Here is a 22,070-nt window from a genome sequence, read left to right on the forward strand (position 1 = left end):
AAAAAAAAAAAAAAAAAAAAAAACAAAACCAAAACCCCAAAAACAAAAAACCAAAAAACACTTGGAATTATGCACAGACTCTATGTTATACCAGCTATCAGCCTTTCACGTTTAACCATTCCCAGAGCAATGGACACTACCCTTGGCTTGTAGGCTGCTCGCAGAACCCACTTCACAAAAAATCTTCTTCACCCAGAAGCCTCTAGTTTCCTTTTGGTAGGTTATAAAAACAGAACATCTGTCATTAACAGGAGAGTGTTAAATACTTTTAACCACTGACAAGGCTTCAGGAAGTTTCACAGTTTCGTTATGCTCTATTTTATTACTATCATATTTACATTTTTTATTTTTTATTTTTATTTATTTACTTATTTTTTTGCTGAATTGCTGATTTTCCTTTTTCAATAGAATTTAATTCTGGAGTGTGAGCAGGAACCAGTTAACTACATTCATCGTCCAACCCCCACTGGTTTGAAAGAAGACTCCAAATTCTCGGCATATGAATCAGCTGTTCGGTAGCCCCACCTCATCCCTGCAGCCAAGCAGCAGAACCGCGGTGGCGGCGCTCAGGGTTCACGCCGTAGGTGGCGAGGCCTTTCGCTGAAGGAGGTACTGGTGAATGCTCTCAGCATCTCGCTTTAGCCAAGCAGCATTCAGCAGGATATTTTCACAACACTGCTGGATGGTGCGCTCAGCTGAAGGAGCTGGGTGGCTCTCGAAGAAAGCCTGGTATAACACAACCCAGAAGGTAGGATCAGCACTAGCAATGGTAAGAAGTTAGAAGTATCACAGGTCATGAGAAGTTACCCACTGTTCTGTAAAGGATTCAAAAGCTTTAATCATGAAAATTTACCACTGCTACTCCCAGGCTAAAAGAAAACAAAGCAGCCCCTTAGACCTGCATACAGGAATTCTTCTCCAAATACATGCTTCAAATCTAATCAAAAGGTAACAAAGAGGCAGAACCTCTGGCCTGTCTTTTAGGTTCATTATCTAGTGGTTAATGTAGGGCTCTGGAATTAGGTTGGGACTCAAATCTCGGTTCGGTCATGTATTAGCCTGTGAGTTTGAGTACATTAATCATTCTGTTTTCTCATTGGTAAGAAACTATTTAGTCCAGAAGTTTAAGAGAAAATCCATAAAAACTGTTAGCACAATACTTGGCAGGCAGAGTCCTTAAAGACACACACATTCTGGCTGCTTCAAACAAAGATTAATTTGTGAAGGCGATAAGACCACAAAGATTAAATTGCTGCTCCACAGACTCACATCTTTCATAAAACAAAACCATTTCTGAGTTTATTATAATTTATCCAAAGCTTATTGATTAAAGATTCAATAAATTACGTTCCAATGAAGTATACCAAGATTCATAGTAAACAGAGCAACTCTTAAATACCAACCAACGAAAGGATAGGGGTCTTTACTTTGAACCAGTTGTCACAGGTGTAAAGGAAAAGAATGACTAATTCATCAGATTAAGTCTAGAACTTTTGGAAATCAATAACCTCGTTCACACAAACAACAATGGCGCCTTCGCTGAGGCTCGTTCTTGGGGCTGGGTTCTTAGGGCCCAAGTACAATACAGAACTGCCCCTCATTCCATCTCCACAAATAGCACCACTGTTTACATATAAGAAACCCAGGAATTATCGTTGATTCTTCCTTCTTCCTCTGCCAGGTACATTCACAACACAGAGAAGCCAATCAGTAAATATTTGTTGAATTAAAGATTAACAAACCCAAGCCCTTGAATTTCATAACTCCATCTCCTGAAAGCTACTCTATCCTTCTTGCTTGCAGTCAGCATCCCAAAATGTTTCTCTTTCCCATACTGCAGCCAGACTGAAATTTTTATGGTACAAATCACATCAACTCACTCCCCTGTTGACAAGCAGTTCAAGGGCTTTGCACTCTTAGGAAAATTCATATGGCCTCCAAGGCCCTCCAGTCTGGCCTCTACCTATCTTCCCGGCCTCAGCTTGGCCACTCACTGCCTTTCCCCTCCAAACCAGGTATATGTACTTCTCCTTCAGAGTACTTCTATCCTTTACGGTAAAGTAACTGTTTCCACAGCATACAATGTAAGTTAAATGAAGGCAGAGATCAAGTCTTCCACTTTCTCAAGACCTGAAATCTTAAAATTCCAAACAATGGCTCACAGAGTGAGTGAAACAACACAACAGCCCTCAGAGCCTCCACATTCACACCTCGTAACCCCACTGCCTTCAAGAAGTAAAGGTAAAAGTGACTCTTCAAAAATAACTTCACAATTAAATGCAATGGAAGGCTTAACATTAAGATTTCCCTCATCAGTGTATATCTGTTCCTCAAATGCTGAACTTTACCACTAAACTGAAGATTCTCCTTTGTAAGGGCTAAGAGGAGATTCCTTGCATAGCCATCTTGTCTCCTCGTGCACAGGACAGACCTATGAAGGTTGTTTTTAGAAAGGAAAAAAAGAACCATTATCGAGGACCTACTACTCTGTTCCAGTCCCACTACATTACTTAAATAACAATCTTATCATCATTCCATTTTATGGATGAGGAGACAGGCTCACAGGGATCAAAAAACTTACTTGAAGTCCCATAGCTAACATAGGGCAGAGCACAGATTTATACTCAGATCGACTGATTCCAAGTTCCACCACGTTCCTTCAACCATATTGCAAAGCGCTCAAAGATGATTCCAACCCTAAATTCTTCAAGCATTAAAGACACAACCCAAGCTGTCTTTTTCCAAGCAAAAACAAGGATAAATACAGCATTACCCCAACATCGTATCATTACAATTTGGCTCATTAGTGTTTTTACTTACTAGATTGAAAAGTAAAAAGGAAACAATACTTTGCTTACCTTAACCTCTCCAGCCATTTTATCAACTGCAAATCCCTCAACTGATAGCTGAAAAAAACAATGGTTTAAATAGTAAATGTAACTAAAAGACGCTAGGAACAAACTTCCATTTACCTAAAAACCAAATCATTTTATAGTCTCCCAACTTCAGAATATTCTAGAAGGTGCAGGATGGGTGATGGAGAAGCCCTTTAATAAAGCTAATAATTATTTAAGGAACTTTTTTTTTTTTTTTGGAAGAAACCCTTAAAGAGCAAAGACTATAGGCCTAGTGAATCAGGGATGTCTCTAAATAACATCTATGATAAGCAAGCTACTCAAAATAAAAATCTTCACACACCTTTATTAGTCTGGATATTAAGAATCCTCCCTGGTATCGATTATAAAGTTCTTCCCAGTTGTCTTTTATAAACTTCCAAGCAGCCTTCCTTCCATGCTTGCTGCCTCCTGCCACTCCACCAATTACTGACACAGTGTCCTGTGGGCGTACCTCTTCCTAGAAACAGAAAGAGAAAGAAAAGTCTACTGTACTCAAAACATCTTCTGGTGCCAGAAAGGGCAAATGCTGTTGAGGTACCCAAGTAATCACACTGAAGACCCTCATTCCTTATTTTAGGAATAACTGGCACCAGAAAGCTTCCTAAAGATCAGCCAAATTGAGAATGAGGCACTGAGACAGGTAAAAACAGGCTGCTGAATAGATGTTTGCTTGGGTTCCTACAGGATAAAGAAAGGAAGAGACAGAAAGTAGGCACAGGGGTAAGATAAGTAGGCTTGCCAGTTTATTCCTGCTTCCAACTATCCCGATTCCCACCGCTAGAGGCAGATATAGATAGAGGTCAGTAACAAAAGCCCATTCCATTTCCCCCAGACTAAGAGGAAAGGGTTAAAGCAGATCAAGAGAATACTGAATCAAAGACAGCTGCCACAGATTGATAGGTTACAATTCCCTCTAAAAGCAGTTTTCATTGTAACTTACTGAAAGTGCAAACGTGAGGACTTTTTGAATCAATTCAGGTGAAAGAGTAGCCCCAAGGACCCTTTCAATTCGGTTTTTCTCTTCCTGCATATCTGCTTGTTTGTGAAGCTATAGTGAAAAAATACAGATCAAGATAGTTAACTGTCCCCTGGAAGTCAGACACATGCTTATATGAGCTTCTCCCCCAGTAAGGTGAAACTTCTGTTCTATATTCTCATTGGCTAGGTGCGCAGGGCATAAAATTAACAGAAGATAAAACTTAACAGGATGCGGGGCGCCTGGGTGGCGCAGTCGGTTAAGCGTCCGACTTCAGCCAGGTCATGATCTCGCGGTCCGTGAGTTCAAGCCCCGCGTCAGGCTCTGGGCTGATGGCTCAGAGCCTGGAGCCTGTTTCCGATTCTGTGTCTCCCTCTCTCTCTGCCCCTCCCCCGTTCATGCTCTGTCTCTCTCTGTCCCAAAAATAAATAAACGTTGATGGCTGGTCATCAGTTCTGAGCAGTTTAAATTCAAGATCTGAGGGGTATGATGTCTGACTAATGTTCTGTGTTAAATGAACAAACTGATGATTGCCAATACCATTGAAGGTCATCAATTTAATTTCTAATAGTCAAAAATGCATGTTAATATTAACGATGGTCTCTGATCAGTGGGATTCTGTATCATCAAATTTGTCAACTGCAAAAGCATCGCATGCTGAATGCAGGAAATTAGGAAAATGAGAAGCATAAAGAAAAAATTAAATTATTACAATATGTACATTACCAAATTGGACATCAGATCATCTTATACCTATTTTGTGACCTTTTTAAACATTTCAAATTACAGGTAAGTATTTTCTTTATATTTTTCTAGTCTCTAAATCTTCCACAGTGATTATACCGAGTCTTTTTTCCACCATCAGAAACAAAACATTATGCATACAAATATTACAAGCATATATGAGATATCTCTCCAAGACAACTTAATCGATAGACTCTGTTGACTTTTTTTCTCACTGAAGATTTTACACTGACCAGTGTCTGCACACCCCATCACAGGCCCCCATTTCCTCTTCTTTTCCTTTGATTTCTTTTGAGCAGCAGTGTAGTCAAATAGATAGAAGTCAGGAGACCTGGGTTCTAGTCCTGGTTTTGTGTCTAACTAGCTGTGTGACCTTGACTAAGTCCTTAACCTCTTTGGATCTCAGTTTCCTCTTGTGTAAAATGAGTGGGGTGGAGAGATAATTTCTAAGGTCCTTTTCAGCTCCAGGACTCAAGGTCTGAACTCTGGCTTTCAAGAAGCATGGTTTTCCCCAAGGAGAACCTGTTAAACTAGTCCACTAGATGGCACCATAACACCACATTCCAAATATACTTTGAAATCAAAGTTCTTTTTTAGCAGGCCTCATTACTCCTAAATTACCAACAGAAGACAATCCTCCTCATCTCCCATCAACTGGTTTCTTGAAGAAACCTAATTTGGCCTTCATTAGAGCTCTTTTGATAGTAAATCAGAATTATAGTCAGCTCCCTTACATTAAATAGATGCCAACACTTATTAAATATACATACTAGAACAAATTCTTAAAAGTGTGCTATGACATGAAAATGTCAAGGTATCTGTCATGAGAATTTCAGAACCCCTATTTTGTTCCATACCGCTATGGAAAAAACAAAACCCACAAATATCTGATTTCATATGCAAAGAAATACAGGATTCATAGTGCACAGTTTCACAGAATATTAAGACTGAGAAGGGACCTCAATGTCATTTAATTGAAAGTTAAGTTAAACCCAAAGTATAATTTTGATATTATTAGAAAGGAAACTCTTGTCCAAGATCAGTAAAGTGGCACATTTTGAGTTTCTTAAAGTTTACATTTTTCAAAATATTTTAATCATTTAAAAAATATGATTTGGGGGCGCCTGGGTGGCTCAGCCGGTTGAGCATCTGACTTCTGCTCAGGTCATGATCTCGCGGTCCCTGAGTTCGAGCCCTGTGTCGGGCTCTGTGTTGACAGCTCAGAGCCTGGAGCCTGCTTCGGATTCTGTGTCTCCCTCTCTCTCTGCCCCTCCCCTGCTCATGCTCATGCTCTCTCTCTCTCTCTCTCTCTCTCTCAAAAATAAATAAACATTAAAAAAAAAAAACAGGATTTGTTTAAAATGAAATACTAGAAATTGGATTTGCAATTTTGATCTACTTGAGGTCAGAAAAGTGTTCTTAATCCATTAAAGATGGAAGTAGCAAAGCATATCCTATTCCTGTTCTGTTTGTTCCCACTAAGAGCAGGTCTTTAAACGAATGGGCTTTGCAGATTTGACACGTATTTGGGTATTTAGACACATTTTGCACATTTTATTCGATGGTAATAAGTACATTCAGCTCCCCCTACCTGTCAAGTGATTTCTTAGACTGACAACCGCATGGACAGGGACTGGAGAAGTACAGTATCTGTATTAGAGTTTAATTACATGCCAGCCCTCTGGGGAAACTACAGAGGCTACGCAGGCAAGTCAATTAATTTCCTGTCCATTCATAAGAGGCACTGACATAACTCAAACCCTGGAGACACCTGATTCTCTCTCCCCTAAGCACGGACACAAACCTTTTCTTCAAAATGGGAAGGATCCTACGTAAGTTTACACAGAAGGGAAAATTTTAAGAGCTTGACTTGTTAATCAAAATGAGTACTTCATTTTTTGGTTTAAGATACATAAACTTACAAATTAAAAAAAGTGAGAACACTAGATGACTTCTGGCATTGTATTGGTAGTACACGTGAACAGACATGATATCTCTCTCCCACAGTTTCTTAATATTTGCCTGTCTGCAACATGCATATCTACATATATTTCTTTCGCCAGGACTTTTTTTTTTTTTTAACCACTTAAAGCTTGTACTGTGTTAATCCAAGTTTTACAGCAGAAGATGGAAACCCTTTCCAAATGTACTCACCTTTAGCATAATGTCTAAGGTAGTGCCATCACCATGCTTCAAAACGGTCAGATAAACCTACAAGAGAATACAGGAACAACAAAGAAGGCATCTGATTAAATGCATCTTGTTCCAAATATTCTAATGTTAAGACAGAAAGCAAGTCAACACGATTGTAAACAGCTGTGTGTGGATGTTACGTACAAACTGTGCGACAAAGAGCTTCGGAGCCCATACTGAAAACCAGGCAGGGAGACGGCATGCACACCGGCTCTCTCAGGGGAATGTGCACAGATAATCAGCTTTAAGCACAGTGTAGTCTGAGAAACTTTAAACAAACGAGAAGCTGGCTACAACCACCTAAATGGCACATATTAACACAGAGTCAGACACAATGTGTGGGTCAGTGTCTAGGTCATTTCTGGTTACCATTAAATACATCCCACACTGTGTGCAGAATGATGCAGTCATCTAGAAATCAAGGTTATTTATCATGAAAACCTACAGGACTCCTCAGATCAGCGGAGAGAATCTGTTTCCCTTCCACGTGGTCCTTAAACCGACGGCGGGCTTCTTCTAATGTTGCCTTATGTCCTGCTTTTCCCAGTTTGCCCAGAACCAAGCCCCTCAGGAGTGCATCTAGATGACCTGATTAAGAAGTAAAAGAGACACAACACTGCTTAAAAATCCCATTTTCACAAATATGCTACTTGGATATCTTATACCACGTCTACCATCTTGAACAAACACAATCAATTACCCTAGTACTTGAGAGAACACTGATTTATATTGTTCAAATCATAAGAGTGAAATGAAGTGCTAATAAACACACTAGACAAATAAATTTGCTGACTTTGTCTACAAATGCCAATGATCTGAATTTACTAAATGTTCACTCCATCTAGGTAATTACATTGCTAAGGATTATATGTGAAAGAAACAGGCTTAGATCATGCAGTTTTGACCCAAGATTCAGAAAAAAGGCCACATACTGAACTAGTACGCTGTGTATAACCAACTGAAATCTTAGATTTTTAAAAATCGAAATCTGATGGATTGGTTTACTCCAATAAGCACATAAAGAGATGTTCAACTTTGGTCATTAGGGAAATGCAAATCAAAACCACTGTGAGATCTGCTTCACACCCACCAGGATGACTAAAAAAGATGGACAATGACAAGCACTGTCAAGGACGTGGAGAAGTTAGAACCCTCATACGCTGGCGGGAATGTAAAATGTTGTGACCACTTGGAAAAACAGTCTGGCAATTCCTAGAGAGGTTAAACATGGGGTTACCGTATGATCCGGCAAGTCCACGCAATAGAAATGGAAGTGTTAGGTCCACAAAAATTTGTACACACATGTTCACAGCAGTATTCACAACTGTCAAAAAGTAGAAACCATCCAAACACCCACCAAGTGATGAAAACACAAAATGTGGTATATCCATACAGTAGAATACTATTCAGCTATAAGAAGATGCGGTACTGACAGACAACACGGATGAACCTTAGCAACATTGTGCTAAGTGAAAAAAGTGAGACACAAAAGGCTACACGGGGTATGATTCCATTTACAGGAAGTGCCCAGAGTAGGTAAATCCATAGAGACAGACAGCAGATTAGTGGTTACCAGGGATCGGGATTGCCAGGGGATGGGGAGTAACTGCCATGGGTATGGAGTTTCTTTTGAGGCTAAAGAAGTTATTCTGGAATTAGATGGTGGTGACGGTTGTGCAATGCTGTGAACAAACTAAAAAAGACTGAGTTGTATACTTTAAAAGGTACATTTTATTATATACTATGTCTTAAAAAAAAAAAAGTTAACACTAGCAATGATGGATTGCAGTACCAAAACAGCTAAGTCGTGGTACATACAATGAAATACCACTAAGCAATAAAATGGAATGAACACCCTGGATGTATCTCTAGCACATTATATTGAAAGAAGCCAGATGTAAGAGCAGGAAAAAATATATTAGGATTCCATTTACATAAAATTCTAGAAGAGATAATATTAATCTAGGGTGACAAAAGGCAGAATAGTGTTTGCCTGGAGGGGATGGATAGGGGAACCGGCCTGGCAAGGACTGACTGGGAAGAGGCCCCGAGGCAACCTCTTCAGTGTATTTTTTGTCAAAAGTCGCTGAATTGTAACATTAAATTTTTTTAAAATGTTTATTTATTTTGGAGAGAGCAGGGGAGGGGCAGAGAGAAAGAGAGAGAGAGAGAGAGAGAGACAGAGAGAGACAGAGAGAGAGAGATTGAGAGAGAGAATATCCGGAGCAGGCTCCAGGCTCTGAGCTGTCAGGACAGATCCCGACCCGGTGCTCGAACCCATGAACTGCGAGATCATGACCTGAGCTGAAGCTGGATGCCTAACTGACTGAGCTACCCAGGCACCCCAAGAAATGTAACATTTAATTGTGCATTTTGCTACATTTAAATTATAACTCAGTAAAAAAATAAGTTCAAGAAAACAATAGGAGATCAATACATAACACAACAGGACACTAGTGAGGTTCTTAGAAGAACCAATTTGTAATTCTGACTCTGGTACTCACTTGCTGTGTGACACAAGGGAATGTTTTATTATTTTGCTGTTTGATTCTTCTATCTATAAAACTAGAAAACTAAAGATATTCTCCCTATTTCATTAAGGTGTTTTTGAGCCGTGAAAGAGAAGTACAACATCCACCAGTCTGCGTGGATCTGACCCCACATACCCTCTTATATTTTGTTTCTAGGGCTCTGTGTCCTGTCTAAAGCACACTCCTCCGTTGGGTCCCGACTCCTCTCCATCGCTTGGCCATCGCTCCAGGAATTACCCCCCGTCTCTTTCACATCACGGATTTTTCTATTACTAATCTAGCATTGTCATCAGCACAAAAACATGTTACAAAATCTCCCTCTTTATTAAAAAAAATATATATATGCCTCCACTGACTCTACATCTCTCCCCAGACTATCCCCTTTTCTCTGATTGCCTTTTCAGCAAAAACTCCTTGAAGAAGTTGTCTGAATGTGGGGCGCCTGGGGGGTGGCTCAGTCGGTTAAGCGTCTGACTTCGGCTCGGGTCATATCTCACGGTTCTTGAGTTCAAGCCCCACATCAGGTTCTGTGCTGACAGCTTGGAGCCTGGAGCCTGCTTCCGATTCCGTGTCTCCCTCTCTCTCTCTGCCCCTCCCTTGCTCATGCTCTGTCTCTCTCTCCCAAAAATAAACATTAAAAATTAAAAAAAAAAAAAAAAAAGTCTGAATGCGCCCTTTGCTTACCCCCTCCCGCTCTGGAGAACCACTAGTGCTCTCCGCCGCTCCGCAGAACTTGCTGATGGCCTCACCAACCCCCTTCATCTCGCCGGACTCAGAGCACCAGCTGTCACAGTGGGTAACGCTCCTTCTGCACTGCTTCTTAAGACGTCTGGAACATCTCCTCCCTCCTGACTCTCCCACCTCAGTGGCCAGTCAGTCTCCCTTGCGGACTCCTCGTCTTCCACTCAATCTCCAAATCTTGGCCTGGCCTCGGACCTAGCCCTCAGACCTCTTTTGTCCGCCTACACTCGGGCCCTGCGTGATCTTGTCCAGTCTCGTGGCTGTAAACACCATCTACACACTAAATGCATTTATTCAGCCTGGACCTCTAGGCTTGACTCTCCACCTGGATGTCTAAGTTGACATGTCCAACACCCAGCTCCTGATTCCCTCTGTTCCCAGCCCGCTTCTACGGCCGTCCTGTTCTGTATCTGGCAAGGTCACCCCTCCGGTCCTCAGGCCAGAATGTGGTGGCTCCTCCTTCTTCCCCTTGCAGTCAGTCCACCACCAAATAGGTTCAGTTCTACCTTCAAAACATGCCCAGAATCTGCCACCTGCAAGTGTAAGCTGCACCCGGCACCTCAACTGGATTACTCGAACAGCTCTGTAATGTCTCCCTGCTCCTGTCTCTTGCCTCTCCACTCGTCTGGGTCCCACACAGCTGAGTACGTCAAGTCACGTTCTTGTGCATCAGCTCTCAAGTCACTTTCTCATATCACTAACTGTGAAAGTCGAAAATGTACTAGGTCCCACAGGTCCTATAGGAGCTGCACTGCTTCCCACTCTGTCCCCCTCACTTACTCCGTCCTGATGTAACTAGCCTCCTTGTTATTCCTTGAACAACCCAAGCTTGCTCCTGCTGCAGATCTCCTGCACTGGCTGTTCCCTGTCTGGACCATTTCCCTCTAGATGGCCTCACAGCTCTCTCTCAGGTCTCTGCTTATGCTCATATTACCACTTCATCATGAGTGACTGTTGCCCTGACCAGGCTAGGGTGTACCGGCCTACCACTCTTTATCTACCTTACCTAACTTTATTTTTCTTCATGATACTCGTTGCCACCTAAATTATCGTATGTTCAATGGTTTGCTGTGTCTCCCACTAGAATGTAAGCCACACAGGGCAAAGCTTTCTTCACTGCTGTACCACCAGCTCCCAGAATAGTACCTGGTATTTACTAGGCGCATAAATATTTGTTGAATCCACAAGGGGAAAACATAGAGCTCTAGGTAATTGTTACTGTTGTTCTTATTGCAAAAGACTCTGAGATCAAGACTGCCAGGATGAAATACCACCTTTAGTTATTTGCAGATGGTAGAAAACAATTATATATAAAACCACAAGATCACCATTCCCAACATATGATGATGGCAAAAGAGTAAATACACAATTATGGAAATAATCAGAGGAGAGAACACATGTAGAATGTCAGTAACTTCCTTAATTCACTTACTGTCTCTTGGTATCTTTCCAAGTTGTACATATAAGGTGCCTGATATTTATGGCAATAATAAATAAAATCATCTAAAATTCCCTTTAGCTTTTCTTGACTATAGACAGGCCTTTGGAACGCTGTAAAAGGCTTCTATTTCCACCATTTGTGTTGTTTACGAATCGTATTTAACAGTGAATACACATAACCACCACTGTTTTTATGTTGGTGACCCATGTAACTTCACCAATAAACTTAAAAGACCTAAGATTTAATTTCTGGGGAGCTGAAAACATAGTAACACCCAACAGATACCAAGATGCTACTGATACTGTTAACCACAGCTGAGTAAAAAGGGTCCAATTTCTCATCAATTCTTTCCCCATTCCGTGCATCCATTACCTTCTCCAGGTTTGGGGTCCCAGCCTAGTCTCTCCCCTATGGGTGAAAAGACATCTTTCACAAACTCCTGGATTTCCTCATAGAAGTCTGTGTGGGACAAGAGAGTTGAGAGAATCCCCAGGTTACAGCTCAGGTCGCTCCATACAGTATAATTGGGCTCATTCACAAAAGCCTCCATGACTTTTAGAACCTCTACAGTGCTAATGATTCCAGCTCGAGCCTGGGATAGGAAAAAACATAAATTAATCTAGTCTTCAGACAAAAACAAAACAAAGAAACACAAGCATGCATTTTCAGCATTATCTACTGCTAGTCAGTCATTTCTTTGGTTGAAAGAACACAGGGGATTATGAGAATAAAACTCCTATCATGACAATATCCCTTATTTACTTTTTGTTATTTGCGAGAGAGCAACTTAGGTACACTTTGTTTGGTGACAGGTGGTATAGCTACACTTGTGGTGAGCACAGCATGAGGCGCAGACTCGTGGAATCACTATGCTGTCCACCTGAAACTGATGTAACACTGTGCATCAACTATACTTCAATGAGAAAGAAAGCAAGGGAAAAAAAAGAAAGCAAGAAGGAGAGCCATTAACTTCCTATTTCTATCCAGTGTCTGGGGCCTTGGCTTTGTTTTTATTTTTAAAATTCGCATACTTTCAGAAAAGACACAACAATAGTTAGGGCTTTGGTTTTTGACAGAGGCTCTTTCAAAGCTGGACCTGCCAACTGTGTCAACTTCAGTCTGTCCTTTACTCATTTGTGAAAGAAGGCAAACTGGAAGCCTTTCAGAATTAACTAACAGAGCTAGGAAAAGGAACTCGTGTTACAGCAGCCAACTGCACAAATACACCACTCTCCTGGGACAGGTCTCTCTCAGCAATGAGATCAGCAGATGTGAGGTTTTGTGCATCAGTGCTAATCTGTGTTTATACAAAGGAGGAATCCAAAACCAGTTACTGCAGAAGGGAGGGAAAACTCAAGTCCACTTTAAAGGAACACTAGGAGGAATCTGACAATTTTATCACAGACATCTGGAAATTATCTAACCTTTGTTGGAGTCATAAAGATAATACTACTAATTGCTGATTTAAATCCTTTCTGGAACAAAGCCAAAAGAAATATAATCCTTTTTTTTTTTTTAAGTAGGCTCCACGCCCAATGTGGGGCTTGAACTCATGACCCTGAGATCAAGAGTCGGATGCTCTCCTGACGCAGCCGCCCAGATGCCCCACATAAATATAATTCTAAAGCTAATGGACTATTATTTGAGTAGTAATGGAATGTTAAAAAATTCTAGATGTTTCCAGCCAAGTACAATCACTATTTTAGAAAAATATAAATTATTCTGAATTATTAAAAAAAAACAAAAACAAACATCAGTAGGGAAATTTCTTCAAGGCCCATACCTATTTCTACCGAAAAGAATTTTTGCTTACGAAGGATAGTTTTCATTGCAAAAAGCTGGCTTAGAAGTAGTGACATGGGATTTGTTTCCGGTAAATTATATAGGTTCAATCTTGTCATGTTAATTAATAATTAGTCATTTGTTCTAGTCCCAAAAGGTGTTCAACCTTCAGGAAGAGCCATATTCTTCTAATTATGTTTCAGTCAGATACTCCAGGAAAAACAAAATCCTTTAATCAACAAAATCCATTATACTACTTGAGAGAGGCTCACCAAGGAGAAGAGGTCATTCTGTAATCCAAGTCGATCCACAGGGGGCAGAGAAAGGTCACGAATGCCAGGTAATAAACTTTCCAGCATGGCTGAGCTGTACTGGGTCCGATAAAACCCAACTGTTCCCAGGTTTAACTGAAAAGATACCCAATGGACATTATTAATTAAACAGTTCCATTTGTTTTGTTTGTTAATTTTTAATTTTAGTGTTTGTTTATTTGAGAGCGAGAGCACAAGCAGGGGAGGGGCAGAGAGAGAGAGAGAGAGAGAGAGAGAGAGAGAGGGAGGGAGGGAGGGAGGGAGACACAGAATCTGAAGCAGACTCCAGGCTCTGAGCTGTCAGCACAGAGCCCAACGCAGGGCTTGAACTCATGAACCATGAGATCATGACCTGAGCCGAAGTCAGAGACTTAACTGACTGAGCCACCCAGGCGCCGCATCCATTTGTTTTTTAAAGCAGTCTTTTGCAGGTGTGAAAGGAGTTTTGCTTTCAGTATATCTGAGTGAAAACAACAAAGATCACATATGCAGGCAGGGATTAAAATGAAACAACACATAAAGATAGAAAGCGGTTGTCAAAGATGAAAACAGGTGAAAGAAAACAGAAACTTGACATAGTGGGGGACAGAGTGAGAGACGGTAGGAAGGATATGGCTGGGAGGGAGGGAATCATGCGGATCGGTTTCTATGTCTACTCTCGGTGGATGGTTTTAAGTTCACAGAAAATATTTACTATATGTAAGAACACGGGGACAGTGGAATCTCTAAGGAAGACTAAACCTTTACAAAAAGACTCATCTACTCAGCCCATAGTCTCACCAGAATAGCAATGCTCAGGTCCTAGATTTTAAAGAATTGCATGGACTTTAAAGGTAATTTCATATAATTTGTGGAGTGAGATAATCACGGACTGTTATCATTCTCTGTAGGCTAATGACCGACAGGCAAAAATATTTTTGATAATATTTATATACCAAATACCTTAAAGGTAAAATAAGGTAGAAGATACAAGTACTTCACTATTTATGTTTTTAATTTTACTACTTACATGTAAGTATTTTTTTAATTTTATTTATTTATTTTGAAAGAAAGAGAGAGTGAGCACGAGCAGGGAAGGAGGGGCAGAGAGAGAGGTGGAGAGAGCATCCCAAGCAGCCTCCACACTCAGCACAGAGCCTGATGCAGGACCGATCCCAGAACCATGAGATCATGACCTAAGCTGAAACCAAGAGTTGGATGCTTAACTGACTGAGTCACCCAGGTACCCCCGTAAATATTTTTTTTAAATCACCTCACGATAATACAACTGCTATTTTATTGATTCCCTCTACCTTTTACGGCAGGAATAATACCTTTATTTACCCAGTTACAATCACAGCATACATAGGTTTTTCTCATTTATAAGAAAAATTTCATATAGCTACATAATCTTCCAGATGTAATTTCAAATGGTAACATAGTATTCTACTGAGTATGTATATGTGTGTATCTATCTGTATTTTTAAAGTTTTTATTTATTTATAATTTATAATTATTTATTTATTTATTTATTTATTTATTTTTATAATTTTTTAAATGTTTATTTTTTGAGAGAGAGAGAGAGAGAGACAGAGTGTGAGCGGGTGAGGGTCAGAGAGAGAAGGAGACATAGAATCCAGAGCAGGCTCCAGGCTCCAAGCTGTCAGCACAGAGCTCAATGTGGGGCTCAAACTCACAAACCATGAGGATCATGACCTAAGCCGAAGTCGGCCGCTTAACCAACTGAGCCACCCAGGCACCTCTTAAAGATTTTATTTTTATGTAATCTCTATACCCAATGTGGGGTGTGAACTCAACCCTGAGATCAAGAGTCTCACACTCTTCTGACAGGAGCCAGCCAGGCACCCCTCCACTGAGTATATTTTTAAAAAATCATATATGTGTATGTGTATACACACACACACACACACACACACACACATATACACATATACATATACAAAAGTCTGAGATAATGTATAATTCCTATTAGGAACCTATAATTGGGAGAAAAGTTTAGAGTAGATACTTTTATTATGAATGGTACAGAGTACAGAATAATGGGAAATAATCGTTACCAACTGTTATTTTTATGAAATGATTTTAAAACACCAGTTACAGGAATTTCACATTTCAGTGACACAAACTCATTATTATATGTGTGGCCTCGCTTGACGATAGCTGTGCATACACAATGATAGCACATGGTGGAGGTTAACATCTTGTTACAATGACAGCGCAGCTGGAAGTTGCAAGACCACAGACCTTTTGATTAATGTGACTTTACACATAATCTACTATTTTTTCCCCTTTGATCATATCCCTTTTTATCTGCTTATGTACCACTCCCTTACCTAAGGGAAGATATCAGATAATATTATTTGAAAATTGGCTCTAAATTTCACACAGGACAGTTTAGTAATGTTTTTGTCTTTGCAAGTCCTCATCTAAACTAAAGCAGAATTTACAGCCGGCCATAAAATGTATAAAGGAAGTGAGAGCAATCAATTCATTTAGGTAAGATAAAAATGGCTAGGCCATTTATGGACTCACCTTTACCCACTGGTCTGGTTTGACATTTTTCAAAACCACATTCATCTCTGGCTTGTCCATCAGAATTTTCAGTTTGGCATGGTTGGGGTCTTCACTAGTAGAGATTGTGATAGGAACCATCCACTGGGGACAGTCTTCTCCTTAAGCAACAGAAGAACAAATAGAAAACTTGAAAAATAATTTGTCATTGGAAGAAATAGAAGGTAAGGTCGAGAGAGAGGACTGGTATCTTACATATGAGCTTGAGTCTGTTAAGCCAATAGCTCATTTTCAATGGTACATAAACTCTTCCATAACCTGAATAATACTAGTATAAAGGAAGAGAGAATTTAACAAAAATCATAATAGCCTAAAAGAGAAAAGGAGAACAGTTTATTTAGTGTTTCTTAATTAAAATTCGTGTTAAATTAAAACACAGTGATTTTAATTTAATCATTTCCCTTTATAGAGTAACAGAGAGTAATGATTTTACTGTAAAAGAAATTTCAAGTAGGTCAAAGTCTTCATATAGCATTTAAAAACATTCTAAGGTGCAGTCCTTAACAAGTATACGTAGTGAAGGGTTGACTTAATTTCGTAGATAGGATACACCCTAGAGCTGACGGATTCCATCACTAAAAAGTCATAGCTAAAACTCAAAGCTTTTGCAAGGCAGATAACATACCTGTCTTTTAGGGATCCGACAGAAAAACAGACTTTGAATTAAGATGCCAAACAGAAGAGAGTCCTTTGCCCATTGCCCAGTACATTTAACTATAGTTACATTTAACTATTTTACTAAGTTATCTAGTTTTGTGCTATCAGGTTAAACCACAAATCAAAATTTCCTAACAATGGGACATTTCAGGTTTTAATACTGCCTATACTGGTCAGTCACAGAGTATTTGAAAAAAACTGCAAAACCTCTCAGTCCTACGATGCAGATTGTGGGTATGAGGCAGAAAACAGAAACTGTGACACTTAGGGATTTATTTTGGATAATAAACTTGTCATCTGACTTGTCAGACAGCTTTACTTAAAAAGTAATTCCAAATGCTAAGGAAGGTTAAGGATGAAAGGGTATATACCTCTTAACCCTTAGTAGAGTGTACCCTATTTTGGAACATGAAAAGGATAGGTGATTCTGATATACACCTCCCCCTACTAAGAATTGTTTTAAAGGAGGTGAGAAAGGTACTTTTAATTTCCTGAGCAAAAGAATCTAATGACCTGTAGAAATAATTTGAAAAGCCAGAGTCGAGTGGTATAAACTCATGGAATCCAACTATTTCGTTTGAATTCCTACTCTTTAACTCATCAGATAGGCGACCTTGGGCAATTTAACTAACCCAGCTATGCCTCAGCTCCTTCATTTGTAGAAAGGAAATAATACTATCTACCCAGTAGGTTGCTGAAACTATAAAATAAGGGTCAGTGATATTGCTTTAGCACAGTAAATGGTACATAATAACTCTAAACAATCTTTGTGCTTTATTTACTTGTTTACTTACTTAGTATGCCCAAGAATTAAAAAGAAGACAAAGAATTAGCCACCCACACAAATGTGCAGCAAGATTCTCGTAAGGATAGAGACATCGCTTCTTGGGTGTTCCTATCCTTCTTCATTCCTTGTAGCCTCCAATAACATACAGAGACATGGAATTTCAAAAAACTGAAGAATATCAAAACACCACAAATACCTCATGAATCTCCTCTTTTGATTTCCTAGATTTCATTTGTATTTTATTACCATTTCCTTGTTTTTATTTAATCCTATCAAAAATATTAAAAAATATGTAATTACTTCCTGTTAATTGGAACACTACTGGAATGGTGTCCACATTCACTCATCAGCTCCCACTTACAGCCATTTGCTTACCAGCATATGGTCCACTGGCACAGAACTTTCTTTGGGACAACTTCAATAATCTGTCATCTTCTACCTAAGAAAAGCATAAACAAAGGCTATTAATAGTAGTATCAACACTTTTTTTTCCCCTTCTTTTTGGAGGGGCCAACACTTCTGTGACAAAGTAGAAGGTGAAACCAGTACAGCCAAATGTCTCATGAGAACACAAAGTGCAACAGTGAGGAAGAGGACGATAGTATAGAATGGGAGAAAAGGCGCTGTTTCTCATTTAGGCCCCAAAATAACAAGCCTCTAAATAAAAGGCCATGTTCTGTGTAATACGGTCCCTCAGAAGGGTTATGTATACAGACAAGAACCTTAAAATGTTACCATTTTCACAAGGATACGTAACAATAAATAATACTGCAGCCAGTTGTTTTAATCTTTATAGAGGGAGGTTATGTCTTTAGACTCTTAAGCTTCTAAAAAGTGGCAACCTTACATTAGCACATGGACTCAACGTTCAGAATTCAAAGGTTTAGAGTGACTGCTGAACATGAAAGAGGCACACATTTTGTTTCAAAGGATGAGCTTTGCAATGAAGCACAAAAAAAGTGGTGGAGGAAAACTGCAAAAACAATTTAAAACAACCGAACTGCATATAAAAAAAAAAAAAAAACAACTTTGCAAACATGCAATCGTTTGCTTTACTTATCATTTGTTAATACGTCCTAGAACATTTTAAATAATATATAACAGATTAGTACCACCCAAATTCAATGTCAAATTAGGCCAATGACCTTTATGGATAAACTGACTACACAAGACAGAATTGAAAAGCTAAAAAATTTGAGTAAAGAAGCAATGACCGGGGGCGCCTGGGTAGCTCAGTCCTGCTGGGAAGACAACTCATTCTGAGGTACAACTCTCTGAATTCAGGTAACAGTTCAACTAATAATAGTGCAATTCTGATCAAAATCCCATTGCCACCCAACCAACATTAAAACTAATTTTAGGGGCACCAGGCTGGTTCAGATGGTACAGCATGTGACTCTTGGTCTTGGGATTGTGGGTTCGTGTGCCACACCGGGTGTAGAGATTACTTAAAAAATAAATCTTAAGTGGTGCCGGGGTGGCTCAGTTGCTTGAGCGTCCGACTCTTGGTATCAGCTCTGGTTATGATCTCATTGTTGTGAGACTGAGCCCTGGGTTGGGCTCTGTGCTGAGCATGGAGCTTGCTTGGGATTCTCTCTCCCCCTGTCCCTCCCCCGCTCATGCTCTCTTTCAAAATAAATAAATAAGCATTTAAAAATAAATGAATAAAATATTTTAAAAAGCGCTGATGTTTAAGAATGATATTATAAATGGGTGTTGAATTTTCACAAATGCTTTTCCTGCATCTTATTGAAGTGATTATGTGGTTCTCCTACCTATATTCTGTTAGTGTAGTGTTTATGAATCAAAATACTGATCGTTTTTTTTTAATGTTATATCAACTTTGCAGTCCTAGGATAAACCTGACTTGGTCATTTTAGAATTCTATCAAGGGGCACCTGGTTGGCTCAGCTGGAAGAGCATGCAACTAGTGACCTCAAAATCATGAGTTCAAGCCTCATGTTGGGTGTAGAGATTACTTAAATAAACTTAAAAAAATGAGTTATATCAACAAGTTTACAGTGTTTTCCTTGGGGACAGTAAGAGTAGACAACATTTTGTTTTCTACTATAAGTATGTATGATTTTAATGATGGCGGAGGGGGAGGCAAACCATTTAGTATACAGATAACAGATCACCAAGAAAACAATGCAAGGGCTAGTTTAAATGTTACCTAGAATACTTAAAGTACAGAAAAGCAAATGAGGTAACACCGCCTGAATTCCATGTAGTACAGTAGCAGACAAACTGGAGGACTTTTTATAAGGTTACCTGTTCTGCTTCCACATAAATGAGGGGAAATCCCATTTGTTTGGTCCAGGTATTCATCACCGCTGCGATAGGTTTACCACTAGCATTTTCTAAACTTTCCCAGAGGTCCTCTAGAAGATAAACACGAACAATGAAAATCTAAAATGTTTACATTTTTATTTTCTGAAACAAACCAGAAATTTTATATAGCTCCTGACGCTATCTTGCTAACCAATTCTTTGGTTCTTTCAGGTTCGGGAGATAAATGGGGGGTCAAGTTAATGTCCACTTGCCTCTCCATTAAATAAACTCTATTACAAAAACCGGTCTTATAGTTTAAGATGCCCCTAATTGTTCCAGTTTAATAAAAAAAAATATCACAAATTATTCAAAAAAAAAAAATCACAAATTATAGGAGTGCCTGGCTGGCTCAGTCAATAGAGGGTGAAACTCTTGATCTCAGTTTTTTGAGTTCAAGCCCCATGTTAAGCCTAGAGTTTACTTAAAAAAAAAAAAAAATCCATCACAAATTATAGTAAAGAAAAGACAAACAGGGAAGTTCAAACAAGAAGATAGCAGAAACAAACAAACATATTCAAGATCACCACTAAGCATCACCTACAAACTTAAAACCATGATATCCATTCAATTAACAGAGGTTTAAAAAACACTCAGTGCTCTAAGGCTGAAGTAAAACTCACATGGTCAAATGGCACTGGTGGCATGGTAAGCAAAACAGCAATACAATGAGATACACACTATAATGGGGGCATGAACAGAGGAAAAGCCCTTAAGGAAAAATCCAAGGAAGGGGCACCTGGGTGGCTCAGTTGGTTAAGCATCCGACTCTTGATTTGGGCTCAGGGCATGATTTCACAGGTTTGTGAGCTGACAGTGAGGCACCTGTTTGAGTTTCTCTCTCTCTCCCCCCCTCTCTCTGTCCCTCTCTCCTGCTCGCACTCTCTTTCTCTCAAAATACATACGTAAACTTTAAAAAAAAATTCAAGGAAAATAAAGGCTTCACAAGAGTTGGCTTCTAGTCTGCATCTTGAAGAGGAGTTGTTCATTAGGCAAAGGGAAAAAGGCATTCCAGGTGGACAAATAAATGGTTTATATACAAAGAAAAAGTGTAAGAAAGACACAAAACATTACTAATAGCAAATGTTCAATGCGCTGAATCTAGAAGGCATATCCAGCAATGAGGCTGAAACAGTAGGCAAGGGCTGACCAGCTAAGGCTATGTGTGGCTTGGGGCACCTGGTTGGCTCAGTCAGTTAAGCGTCCGACTTTGGCTCAGGTTATGATCTCATGGTTCGTGGGTCCAATCCCCACATCGGGCTCTGGGCTGACAGCTCAGAGCCTGGAGCCTGTTTCAGATTCTGTGTCTCCCTTTCTCTCTGCCCCTCCCCTGCTCACATTCTGTGTGTATCTCTCTCAAAAATAAATAAAAATTAAAAAAAAAAAAAGGACTATGTATGGCTTAGAAAGAACAGATTATACTGTGAAGGGACTGAAGTATCTCAAATGTTTTTAATCAGTAGGTGATGCAACAATCAGTAGGTGATGCAATCAAGTATTTGCTTTAGAAAGATAACCCTGGCTAGCCTCAGAGTGACAGGGAGAACTGAAGAGAGTGGGGCAGGCAAGAAGTAGTGAGTTGGTAGGCAGCTGTGGAATTCAGTAGAGATTGTGAAGGCGTGAATTAAGCAAAGGGTAGTGAGGACAGACAGGATAAAAACCATGGATGGTAACTGCAGTGTCTTTGAACTGCCAACTTGTCTTTAGAAGTAACATAAACCCAAAAAAGGTACATGGTAGGTGTTGCTTTTCAAAGTGTGGCCTAAAGACTAGTGGCACTGGCTTCACCTGGGAGCTTGTTAGAAATGCAGATCCTCCGGTCTCACCCCAGATCTACTGAATTAGAAACATCTTCAGCTCTGGGTAACTGCATGTACATTACAGTTTAAGAACCAGAAAGCTCTTTCCTCATGTATTATGTATATATGCATGCTAAAGACTCAGAAAATTTGCAAGAGCACATTCTTCTTTGGTTCTGCTTTAAGGAACAGAATGCCTCTCTATTTCATAAACTGAGATGGACATTTATGGCCAGGGGAATGGGGGGGGTGGGTAGAAGGGCAGAGTGTCAGGATTACATCTTGTCCTCAACAGAGAGGCAGATAGATGTA

General features: G+C 39.7%; 1 protein-coding gene and 1 long non-coding RNA gene across 2 annotated transcripts in view; one reads left to right on the plus strand and one right to left on the minus strand.

The window, feature by feature from the left end:
* Positions 1 to 318: 318 nt before the first annotated feature.
* NPEPPS (aminopeptidase puromycin sensitive) overlaps positions 319 to 22,070 on the minus strand; it is an 81,468-nt gene continuing 59,716 nt past the window's right edge. The window contains exons 12-22 of the mRNA XM_040497323.1: positions 19,903 to 20,012; positions 18,007 to 18,070; positions 16,149 to 16,288; positions 13,578 to 13,712; positions 11,896 to 12,115; positions 7,256 to 7,398; positions 6,772 to 6,828; positions 3,838 to 3,945; positions 3,199 to 3,354; positions 2,859 to 2,906; positions 319 to 726 (exon numbers count right to left, since the gene is read on the minus strand). Of these exons, the coding sequence (XP_040353257.1) occupies positions 574 to 726; positions 2,859 to 2,906; positions 3,199 to 3,354; positions 3,838 to 3,945; positions 6,772 to 6,828; positions 7,256 to 7,398; positions 11,896 to 12,115; positions 13,578 to 13,712; positions 16,149 to 16,288; positions 18,007 to 18,070; positions 19,903 to 20,012 (1,334 nt within the window). The 3' untranslated portion in view covers positions 319 to 573. The remainder of the gene's footprint in view (positions 727 to 2,858; positions 2,907 to 3,198; positions 3,355 to 3,837; positions 3,946 to 6,771; positions 6,829 to 7,255; positions 7,399 to 11,895; positions 12,116 to 13,577; positions 13,713 to 16,148; positions 16,289 to 18,006; positions 18,071 to 19,902; positions 20,013 to 22,070) is intronic.
* Positions 644 to 9,689, plus strand: LOC121044875 (uncharacterized). The gene is made up of 2 exons (XR_005797518.1): positions 644 to 748; positions 9,498 to 9,689. It is a non-coding gene; the product is annotated as an uncharacterized LOC121044875 (long non-coding RNA).

This window comes from Herpailurus yagouaroundi, unplaced genomic scaffold (assembly GCF_014898765.1).
Source record: "Herpailurus yagouaroundi ecotype Mexico unplaced genomic scaffold, PumYag 189, whole genome shotgun sequence".
NCBI classification, from domain to species: domain Eukaryota; kingdom Metazoa; phylum Chordata; class Mammalia; order Carnivora; family Felidae; genus Herpailurus; species Herpailurus yagouaroundi.